Below are 11,408 nucleotides of genomic sequence, written 5' to 3'. Positions count from 1 at the left end.
TCTCGGCGGGTCCACAGGAAGGTGTGTCTGTGCCCTGGGACATGGGGCCCCGTTTGGGAGCCGCGGCAAGATACCAGCTGGGCCCTGGTGGGTGGGATTCAAGGCCCAGGTCAGGAGGGGACCAGAGCCATAGAGGCCACGTCCCCAGGTCAGGCCCTGCTGGGGCCCAGAGGGCAGCCCGAGGGACCACGGATGCCAGGAGCAGGCAGTCTCCTTTTGTGACCACACTGTGTAGTTCCCTTAGGATTTTGACTCTGAATTTTGCCAAGTAGCTTTTGCCTATTTTACTTTTTGCTCTTAATTTTCTAAAAAACTTTTTTGGGGGCGTCGTGGGGTGTAGGGAGGGGAAGGGAGAGAAAAATTCCTCAGTTCCTCAGCGCCTGCCTGAAGTGAGAGGAGAGCGACCTGTCCATGCCCAGGCGGGGACAGCCAAGGGGCAGAGGGCATGGTGTGGGCACAGGCGCGGGGCCCGAACCCGGGACGGCAGGTGCTTGGCAGAGGAAGCCAAGAGCCTGGCCTGGTCGAGCCTCTGTGTGCACTGGGGGTGCGCTCCCAGTGGTGAGGACCGAATCTCCTCTCAGAGAATGGGGGCCCTGTTTTTGGGGTGAGGCCTGCTCTGTCCACTTTCAGACAACTCCATACCCCCCTGAATCGATCTCCAGGATCTCCACCTCAGTGGTCCAATGCTCCCACGGGCAACCTTTCTCAGATTTGCCCGCTCTGCCCTGGACCATCCATTTTCAATCTTCTGACCAGGGAATCTTTAAACTGGGCAAGTCCCATCATTGGGGGTTTCCTTGGTGACATGGAGGTGGGCACACCTTTAAGGTGTCCTAAAGGAGGTAGAAGAGTGTCCCAAGAAATGTAATTGTTTACTCACTCAAGGAAAGGACTGAACCCCATCATCCAGCAGACACCAGTCATACCCCCTCCCCTTCACTGTCTCCCCACCATCACCCAGAGCTCCAAAGCCGGGTCCCAACCCTGAAAGGGGACAGGGGAGCAGGAGGAGGCAGCAGGGAGTCGCTGCATTGCCGCATTGGGGAGAGGGAGGGAAGGAGTGGGAGGAGGGGGACAGAGACAAGTGGGCCCTCACGTGAAGGGGGCTGGCGCAGGCAGCTACTACCTCCTCGGCTCTCGCTGTCCGCAGGCTTCACCTGGATCGGCCGGTTCATCTGCAACAGAGCACGGGGGACAGTGTTAGAGCAGGTTTGGGGCGGGGGGCAGATACACCCACACCCAGAGGTGCACAGGTATTCACAGGTAGATAGGCACACAGACCACAGCTACAGACACGTACGTCCAGGCACCCACACAGCTGCAAACCTGCATGTCTTCTCTAAGGCCCCACCCTCGCCTGTGCAGTGTCTAGGGCTCCATTGTTGCAGGAGGGTGTCTCTGGGTTAGAGACGGTGTGGTGTCTCCATCCTAATTTTGAGCAGCTCTTGCTAGCCTGCGATACCAGAATTTGCGATGTCCCCACAGTGCAGCTCTGGTCGACCCTGGTTCACAGCTGGCTTTGCAAAAACCACTGGTCTCTTGCTGCAGACTGCCTCCTGCCCACGCCTGGCATGGCAGCACGTTTCACCCCACCACATGCCATCTCGCATATGTGGGCTGTGGGTCCTGGGGTCCCCGAACCTCTGGGCTAGGGCTCCTGACTGCAGCCAGGTCCCTCGGGTGTGTGTGTGTGTGTGTGTGTGTGTGTGTGTGTGTGTGTGTGTGTGTGTGGAGTGGGCACAGGCACATGTCCCCCGTGGTTGCGGGGTGCCAAGAGGACACCAGGACACTTCCTGATTCCCCAAGCCTCCGGGCTGCCAGCCTCTCTCTGGGATCAGCTTCATGCCCAGCTCAGGCCACTAGGGGTCTCTGAACTCCAAGCATCCCAGCTCCGCAGCCTGTCTTTAATTCTCCCTGATGCTGAGGCACCAGGCGGGGCTCTCCAGCCCCGAGGTCCTGAGATATTTCAAGCAATAAAATGGTAGGAATCACACAAATAGAATCATAGTTTATGTCTTTGCTAGTGCTTTTTCCTGCCGTGCACCCGGCCCCTCCCCGATCCCTGATCACATCTGCATATCTCTCTAACACACAAACCCTGAGAGGCAGGCAGGATAGGCACTAACACCCCCATTTCACAGATGGAGAAGCTGAGGCAGGGCCACGCTGGCAGGATGGCCCTGGGAAGCTGGATCTGCCAGGGCTATTTTGGAGCTTCCATCCCACACCAGGTGACTTTTTGTTGCCAGTTCCCCTAGTGTCCGGAGGCTGGACTAGCCAGTCACGAGCTTCCTCAGGCCTTCTGGTCTCCCGTTCGAAGTGAGTTTTGGCTGCATCAAGACAGCTGGGTGAGGAAGTGCGGGTGCTGGTGAGTCAGCAAGGTGGCAACGGGGAAGGGCAGATTCACTGCCAGGAGGGACACAGGCAGGGTACAGAACAGAGAAAAGAGGCCAGGTGGCCAGGAGGACAAGACGGGACACTGGGGGGCCAGTCCACTGATCAGGGGTCAGGGTGCCGTTGTTTGCCATGTGGCTCCCACTTGGTACACCTTAAGGAGCTGAGGGGAAGAAAGGTGCTCTGTTTCTGTATGTAAGCTCTGCCAGCAGAGGAAACTATTGTGTCGCGGAGAGCTCCAGTCACGGAGAGAGGGAAGATGGACATAATGAAGTTCCCGGCTTCACTTAGGGGGCCCTGGCTTCCCCACACACCACCTCCATTCCAGAAGGCTGAACGGGCATTTGGCTGTAGGCGAAAGGCTCCAAAAGGCCCTCCTTGTTTCCCATCAGTACTTTCGGGACTCAGCACCCACCCTTACCTAGACTGCCCCTTCCTCCTAGAACACCCCTTTGTCTTAGTCTTCCCCAAACCTGCAGTATTGTCCTACAGAAAGGCCCCATAACTGACCTGGACCCAGTTCTGGCCATTGTCTTCCTTGAGGCATCTTTCACAGCTCTCTTGCTTGTGTAATTATTACAGTTCTCTGAGGTAGAGAGTGTTCTCTCTCACGCACTCATGACAAGCCAGAGCTCCGAGGGGCAGCACATCTGGGATTCAGCTGAGACAGGTAGGCACAGTGCTAACAACACAATGGTGGGTCGTCCCGTCTATACTTAATCTCATTTGACCCCAGCTGCTCTTGGAAGGAGGGAGCCCAGGCAGGAAGTCAGTGGAGACAATGTCCACCTGGCAAGGGGAGTTTGGGGCCAGGTTCCTTGGCCACCAAATCAAGGACAGCCTCTTCAGCATGGCCCCTCCCATCTGGCCCCCACCACCTCTTGCATCACTCCACTCTTTACATTCCAGTCCCTTCCTCCCCCAAATCCATTCCCTTAACTTGCAAGCTTGTCTCCCACACCCCCTGCCAACCTCCTCTTGACTATGAAGGCTTCTTGGTACCCCTTTGGGAAGCGTCCTGCAAAAAATTTCTCTTTTCCATTTAGAAGGTAGAGCAAGGCTGAGAATTGAGTTGCAAGGAGGGAAACTCAGGTATCCCAAAGGGCGCACAACACCGCTACACCCAGAGGAACACGAGTAGCTGCTACATGGCTTATATTGTTGTATTATCATAACTTCCACTATGATGCATGCAACTAAAGTTGGTCCAACTTTAACCAAGGAAATGGGAGTTTCAGAGAGGTGAAGAAAGCAGCCCGAGGTCACACAGGTGGCAATTGGTGATATTAAGATGAACCAGGACTCTCGACACCTGACTGCATGTTTAGGAGATGCTGGAAACCAGGCACGACAGGCTTGGGGATGGTCCAGGAAAGGTCAAAGCAGAAGAAGGGAGAGCAGGGGGCCAGATGGAGGATTCGGACTTTCCCAGCAAGGAGGGAGAGAAAGGTATGGCCGAGGAGCGGCAAGTAGATGTGTGTGAACCAGACCCAGCTGGGCTCTGCCGCTGTGGAGATGAGGAAGGGATGGTACCTGGGTGTTTGTGACTCTGCCCCAGGCTTCCCAGCTGAGGCCTGATGTGCTCCCTGCTCGCCACCCGTGGAAGCTCTCCCTGACCAGGCCTCCCCCACAACTTGGGGCCTCCACACAGGCCCCGCTGCTTCCCTCTAATTTGACCTCGGGCTTCCTGGGTCTTGTCCAACCTCCCACCTGCCCTCAGCCATGGGCTAGGTACCCACAGACTGGCAGAGGAAATTGAGTTGGCTCCTGGGTCATTTTTCATGTCCCATTATGATCTAGGGATGGTCAACATCCAGACAGCCTTTGCAGGGCTGTCAGAGAGGTGCCAGGTAGATGGAGAGAAAAAATACGGCTGGTGCTTTCTTAATTCTTAGCAGAAATAAAGTGTCAGGCCCTGTTGGGAAGATTTCTCTGCTGGAGCAGGCTCTGTACAGATGCCTCTGGCCTCTAGGGAAAACTTCCCTCAGTCAGTGGCTCCCTTCCCTGTTCCAGACTCTGGCCCTATCCGGCCTCACCAAGGCTTGGTTTCACCTTGAGGAGGGGGGAGTGGACAGACTGAGCCTGTCCTGGAGAGAAGAGACCAAGCCTGGGTGCGGAAATGGCCAGTGAGGAAGGGGACATCAAAAAAGGGGAGAAAGGGTAATGGAGAAGAAGGTGGGAGGGGCATGTGTCACCTTCTGGTCCTTCTTCTAACTTTGCACCCTAGGACCTTGGCCACAGCCTCAGGACCTCTCAGCCACGCAGGTCCTAGGGCATTTCTTACAGATGAACATTGTGCTTCCAGGATGCCAGAGCCCACTTCGTGGTGCCTTTCCCTTCCCCACCTCGTGCTCCTCCGTCCAACATCCCCCTCAGCCATGGTATCGTCCTTCCAGGAGGGCCAGGGGATAGGGGCTGGTGCGGACTTGGCTGGAATGCAGGCACCTTCCTTGCTGATTCTCTTTCTGAGGTATCATCAGAGTCCCCATGTGCCCCAGTGGTCTACAGTCCTGATCATGCCTACAGGTGCCTGAGTGGGGTTTGGTGACTCAGGGTGACATTCCCTGGGACAGGAGCAGCTCCCTGCAGGCTTCTGGAGTCAGGCCTCCGGGGACACATCACCAACTTTTGTCTACTATGTTTCTGCTCCTAGCCCAGGGCCCTCTCAGGGGGAGTGAATGGTGGTCCTGGCCCAGAACTGGGCCCCTCCCTGCTCCCAAGCACAGCAGAAGGCAGCAGGTGGGTAGCTCCCTCCCACCCAGACCCCTTCTGCTCAGGCTCTGCCTTCCCTCCCCCTACCCATCTCTGCCACTTTTTGCATCAACACATATCCATGCATTAAACAAGACATTCCATTAATTTCTTCATCATCATAACTTAAGCTGGGACATACCCTTTAAATATTCATTCAGCTATGAAAACTGGGCATTAAAATTTTAATAATGTCAAGCTCATTTGAACCAGGCTCCTTGGGGACGATTACGATACAATTAGAATAAATACAATGATTGAGCCGGTCTAGTGGCTTTACCTGTCCATGCAGCGTGGCTCCCCTGAGAAGGAGAGGCCCGTGGCCGATGGGCAAACAGACAGACTGACTGACAGGCCAGCCCAGCTCTTAGATTAGACCCTCTCTCCTGCTCCCACATCCCTTCCCTCTTGCCTCTGTTCCCAGCTGTCATTTGGCAGCTCCCACAAGTGTCTGCAGGTCTCTGCTGCTCCCTGCCCACTGTGGGCCAGGGTGCAGGAGCTACCCTCCCCCATCCGGCAAGATGACCCTGGTTAGCAGGGCGGTCCCAGTTACCTCTTTCCTTGTCCTACTGGTACAAGCTGGGCTGTGCTCCTGGGCTTGGTCATGTGTGAGAGCCATTTCCCCATCTGTATCTCTTCTTGCCCCCATTCTGTCTGTGTGGTTCCCCCAGGCTGGAATGAACACCCCACCAGAGCAGGCAGGCCTACAGAGGGGGCCAGTGGTCCCTGAGAGCCCAGATGTGTTCTGCCACCAGACCAGGAAAAGATTGTCTTCACCTGGCTTCCCTTCATCTGCCACCACCCTCCTGAGGGCCCCCTCCACCTGTCTCCTCAGGCACTCGAGCCCTCTGCTTCACACAGGGCCCCGCTGTGGTCAACTCAGAGCTGTCTCACAAATGAAAGAACCTGGAAAGCTTCCTGTTACTCCTCATTGGCCATCCAGACCCTACTCTTCCTCAGTAAGACTTTCCTGGTTATCGCTCAGGCCCCTAGTTACACTCGGCCCTGCACCACTTTACCTTTCTCTCTCTCTCTCTCCCCGCCACCGCCCCCTCCCCACCCATGTGCATGCACATGTGCATGCTTGAGTAGTACTCTTAAGAGGATTCATGTAGGTTGGGGATTAAACAAGATAACGGAGGAAACTGTATAGTAGGCTCTCAACAAACATCAGCCTCCATGTTGTTTTTTAATACATGACCCAGAAATGCCTCAGGGAGGTCTGGACCAATGTTCTGCACAGTGCCAGAAAAAGGGGAGGGAAGGATGGTTGAGGGGACAGCCAGAGTGCTCTCCAGCCAGCGGCTGAGCCCGGGGATGTAGTTCCAGGGTGGGTGTCCAAACCTCCAAGCCAAGGCCCCCTTCCGGCTCCTTTTGGGATGTGTGAGTGCCTGGTTATGCCCAGCTCCCTGCTGGTCTGCACGTCTCCAGACCATGAAGTCATGTGGCGTGTGGCCATGCCGATTCTTCTCTCATCCAAATCTGCAGGCTTCGCTGGAGGCAGCTCTTATCTCGGTCCCTGCCCACCGACGCCTGGATGTGCTTGTGACAAGCCCGGCTCCCACTCCTCGTCTATCTCGCTGTTGGTTCTCATCCCCCCAGAGAACGCTGGTTTTATGCTGTCTGCCCCCTACCACAGCATACACGATGGTCATAGAAACGGTGAAGTAGCAGACCCCGCGTGCTGGGGCCCATTGGGACGTCTGTGCCCCAATCCCGAGGCATCACTGCTCTGGGAAGAGAGACATAATTTGCAAGTCCCTTTGTTGAAAAAGCAAGGAAAAAAGGATCATTAAAGCACTAAGATAAAGCTTTTCCTTTTTTCCACAGTCTCTCTCTTTCCTGACTTGTCATGGTATTTTTATTTGCTATTTGATGTCGTTTTAAGTAAAGACAAATATAAATTTCAAATTATTAGCATGGATTCAACCATTCATCTTTTTTTGTGTGTGATGTCAGTTTTAAATGCAAATATTAGAACATTTAAGTCCCATGCAGAATCACCAAAATTACACAATTTGTTTTTTTGTGGCACGTGCCGGGACAATGCCTTGAGCTGGCTGGAGGAAACAAAGGCAAGCCAGACTTAGATACGTTAAGGAGGAAGAGAGGGTCCCCTTAGGTATGGAGACCTCTCATAGGTACCCAGAGCTCCACCCTGCAACATAGTGGGGCAGAATGAAACTGAGGACTGCGGAGTTCCCCGTTCCACTGACCACCGGCAGACACGTTGCAACTCAGCTGAGGGTGGGTCCTGGGAAGTCAAGCCAGACTTCATCTCTGCCCATGGCACCCCACAGTGAACAGGAAACTCTCAAGGGTATTGTAAATGCTGTGCCAGGGACATTCTAGGTACCAGGGCAAGAGGCTCACCCCACTAAGACATGGCCTCTGTTAGCCGGCCAGACATGCCACATCGCTGTCAGTCTGAGGTACCACAGGTTGAGTGGAACTGGTCCTCCCCTGACCCGTACCCATGCCACCACTGCTGACTGGCCTTGAGGGCAGAGTGATTGATTGCACGTGAGGCCTGGGATGTGTGTGGATTGCGCAGGTGCTGGGAGGCAGAACTGCGCATGAGTAGAGGCCTCAGGCCCCCGTCATGCGCTCTTTCGTCCCACGACTGCATTTACGAAAGAAGGTCGAAGATAAAATTGAAAAACTTTAAAGAAGGAGACTGTAGAGCGCAAAACCCCAAGCATGGAACCCTTCTGAGTGTGGGGCTCTTTGTGACTGTGTGGGTTGCATGTCCATGAAGCAACCCTGAAGACAATGCCTCTCTGGGCCCCATCGCCCTGGAAGTTTCCATTCTCTAACTCTAGGCATTAGGCATTTCCTTGACCATCAGGTGTTTTCAGCATCGCTCAGGTCTGTGCACACACACCAGCTACAGAAAGGCTGTGACTCAAGATTTATCTTTTAGAAATGACCTTGGACAATTTTTGAAGGGTAGACTGAGAATTTCCAGTCTTTGATATAAAAGGGCTAGTGGTGAGGAAGCAACCATCCAATCAGGACAAAGAACTCACGCATGGGATTATGGGACCTTAGCCTGGCGGCTCTCCAGCGACTCAGCCCTCCACCAGGACTTTGCACTTAGTAAATCGTAATTAACAAATTAATTAATAGAGAAGTTATTTGTTTAAAGCCCCAGGAGAGCAGATTCGGAATCACATGTCCTGTCGGAGTTCCAGTGCTGTGCATAGTAGGCTCTCTGTAACCTTGGAATGAAAAAATGAACCCCTGCCCTGGTCCCCTAGTGAGAAGGGATCGCAGGGGAATGGCGGCAACGGTGCACATTATTTGTAGCTTGTTGTAAATATCTTAATGTTGTAATTACCTCCTTAATAAATTGCATATGGTTCATTCCATAGAGAGAGGTTAGAAATTCAAGGAAGCCTGCCTGTCGTCGTCATAAAATTCTGACCCAAGGACACTCCCAGTGGTAATTGCAGACTGACACCTGCCTGGTGCCCCCTGACCACTGTCCAGACTCCAGTGCCCACCCTTCCAGAGTGTGAGTGGCAGTTCCCAAGGGCTGCCTGTGGGTGCAGCAGTTTTGGTCCCTTTTCTGCCTGGCGACCTACCAAGACTCCTCAGCTCTCAGCTTCGCCCTGGGCCTTTCAATCCAAATTCGGTGTCCTTTCAAGCTTCCCATCTCTCCTTCATTGCCTTGCCCTGACTTGGGACTATAGGGACCACTATGGTACAAAATTTGCTCTTGCTGCACACAGAACCCAGCATAGCACCTGGCACATGGTGGGTATTTAATAAATGCTCACTGACCAAATGAATGACTGAATCCTCTGTTGTGCCCCATCGCCGGCATTGTTTCTTCCTGCCTCAGACATGCCCTTGCGGCAGGAGCGTCCAGAGGCCAGAAGTGGTCACTCGCCCAACAGCTGTTTCCCGCCAAAAGAGAAAAGCCCTTTAATCCTCCCTCCTCCAACGAAGTGGCATGTTGTTGTATCTTCAGATTAGGAAGAGCTTATTGAAGCAGGGAGCATCGTTTAGATAGACAGCCAGTGAGCGCAGATCAGAAGAACCCAAGGTTCTTGTTAAAATATGCAAGTCCACAGCCTATTGATATGCAAACCCTCCAGATAAGATTTTTTAATAAATCTGGTTCTGCTCCCACTTCCCTTTCTGAGAAGGCCATCTGATTCTCGTTGGATTGGACACATACCGGCATGTAGGCCCTGTCAGCTCTTCACCCCTCTCCTCATTCGGGCCATCCAGCTTGGAGCTGCTCCTGGGTGTGGCTGGCTGCCAGCCAAGGTTCTCAGCCCGTCTCAGAGCAAAGTACTTGAGGTCACCTCCGGGTCACCCACAGGAACCTCTCCCTGTGTCCTCATGCTGCCTGCGAGGCCTCCTCCCTTTCTATTCTTTACCTTTATCCTCACTTCCTCTCACACCTGTCTAAAGAGCAGAGTCCAAAACCTTTGTGTCCTCCTCCAGCAAACCCTCCGTGATTGCGTCCACTCAGTCACACTAGTCACTCTGCATCATGGTCTCTGGACTCATTTTGGTCTGCTGCTGTCAAACGTGGCCCCCAGAAGATGAAGGGGAGAGGCCTGGGAAGCAACAGGCGCCCAGTTATCTTAATGACATGGCGGTGCTGAGTGTGGACCTGGATGGGGGATCGGGAGGCATGGGAGGTGACAGTTATCAAGTCCTTCCCAAGCTCCAGAAAGAGCTGACCACAGACTTGGCTCATGTCCTTCTGTGCTCTTTGAAATGAGAGAGGTAGGCTATGGCCAGGGGTGGGGAGCATTCAGGGGCAGGAAAAATAGTAGAGACCTGGGTGAGTTGAGGGAAGGACCGGCAGGGTGCCAAAAAAGTGTGAGGAAAGTCTCAGAGTATGTGTATGCAGGCAGGTCAGGCAGAGACGAGGGGAGCGCTATGACCCAAGGGCGGTCTGAGCTTGTGCTGTGGACACTGGCGGCCTCTGTCAGTTTTTGTCAGGGACGACATTCCACTGTGGCCACGTTCAGAAAGAGCAAGGGGGCAGCCACGTGCACAGGGGAGGGGAGCTGGGTTAGGGGCGCCTGAGAAATGCCAGGTGAATGTTTAGAGCAGGAATGGCCAGCGTGGTCTTGTTACCTGGTCCCCTCCCCACGTATGGGAAGACAGAAATCCAAGGCTTGTGCATAGGACTGAAATAAAATTTCCCAAGCTGCGCTTTAATTCTTGATTCTAGACTGACCTCTAGCCCCAGCCCATGCCTGGCCTTGTGTGCCTTCCACTTGGAAGGGAGTCTGGGAGAAAAGGTTGTCAAATCCTAGCTTACTAAATGGTAGGGGCTGAGAGGACACCTTCGCAAGGTGCATGCTGCCTGAGCTAGCGGTCACTCCAGGCAAAGTAGGGTGGAGAGCTCTGTGTATGTGGTGAGGAGGCGGGTGGCTCATGGAGCTTTGGTCCTAGCAGCCCCCTTTGCAGCCCACTAGCCTCCTTAGTCCAGCCCCCACAAACAGGCCCCTGGCAGTTGCTATGCAACAGGCTGCTCCACTCTGCAGTGTCCAGCAACAGCTAGCAGCGCCGCAGGAGCCTATTGGTGGGGTGCCTGGGCTGCCCCTCCCCTTCTCTCTGCTTTCCTCTCTCTCTCCTCCATCCCTTTCCAGCCTCCACCCTCTCCTTGCTCTCTGCAACCTAAGTTTACAGAATGCTTCCCCCTCATCCACAGGGCAGGGGGTGGGGGGATTGGCACAAACAAAGGAAGTACCCTCTAACCCCGGGGGGGAAGTCAAAGGTCTCTTCTGCTGGTTTTCAGGAGGGAGAGACTCCATGGTCAGCTTTTTGTTCTCCCTTGTCTCCCTGTTGCTTTGGGGTTGTGGTTGGGAGCCATTTGTGTGGGTAAATGCTTCTTGGCGCTGTAACAGGTGAGGTGGACAGGACTGACGCAGTCAGAAGTCGCTGAGATGGAATACAGTAGTGCAGCTGGGCTCACATGCCTTTATCTCCCAGTCAGGTCCCCCTTGGGTCCACATAGCCAGGGGCAGCCTGTCTCTTTGTCTCCAAGCCCCACGTCTGTCTCACTTGTTCCCACCAACATGCCAGGGCTGCCCTGGCCAGGGCGGGAAGACCCTCGTGGTCTTAATTAAGACTTGCTGCCGTGGAAACCAAGCTTAGTAGCCTGCATGGCCAGGCTGGTTGCTAACCTTCTTCAGTGTCGTGGTGTGTGTGGATTTTCTTTTTTTTTTTTAACAGCAGTGGATAGATAATTCTGGATGGAACAAGCCTTGATTTAGTTGGGAGGCCTGGAT

General features: G+C 54.1%; 1 protein-coding gene across 50 annotated transcripts in view; it reads right to left on the bottom strand.

Moving 5' to 3' along the window:
- CELF4 (CUGBP Elav-like family member 4) overlaps positions 1 to 11,408 on the bottom strand; it is a 306,214-nt gene that overhangs the window by 68,357 nt on the left and 226,449 nt on the right. For 27 of the 50 annotated variants that reach the window (XR_002780780.1, XR_002780781.1, XR_002780799.1 and 24 more), the window contains exon 3: positions 1,127 to 1,175. Coding sequence is in view for 44 of the 50 variants with exons in the window: in XM_023531464.1 (XP_023387232.1) it covers positions 1,127 to 1,175 (49 nt within the window). In the remaining 6 variants the exon portion in view is untranslated. Of the gene's footprint in view, positions 1 to 1,096; positions 1,176 to 11,408 lie in introns of all 50 variants that reach the window. The other 23 variants (XR_002780759.1, XR_002780762.1, XR_002780761.1 and 20 more) reach the window with 1 other exon arrangement.

The sequence above is a fragment of the Pteropus vampyrus genome, unplaced genomic scaffold (assembly GCF_000151845.1).
Source record: "Pteropus vampyrus isolate Shadow unplaced genomic scaffold, Pvam_2.0 Scaffold3, whole genome shotgun sequence".
Taxonomy (NCBI): Eukaryota; Metazoa; Chordata; class Mammalia; order Chiroptera; family Pteropodidae; genus Pteropus; species Pteropus vampyrus.
The sequence above is the reverse complement of the archived record's forward strand: the minus strand, read 5'-3'. Positions and strand labels throughout refer to the sequence as shown.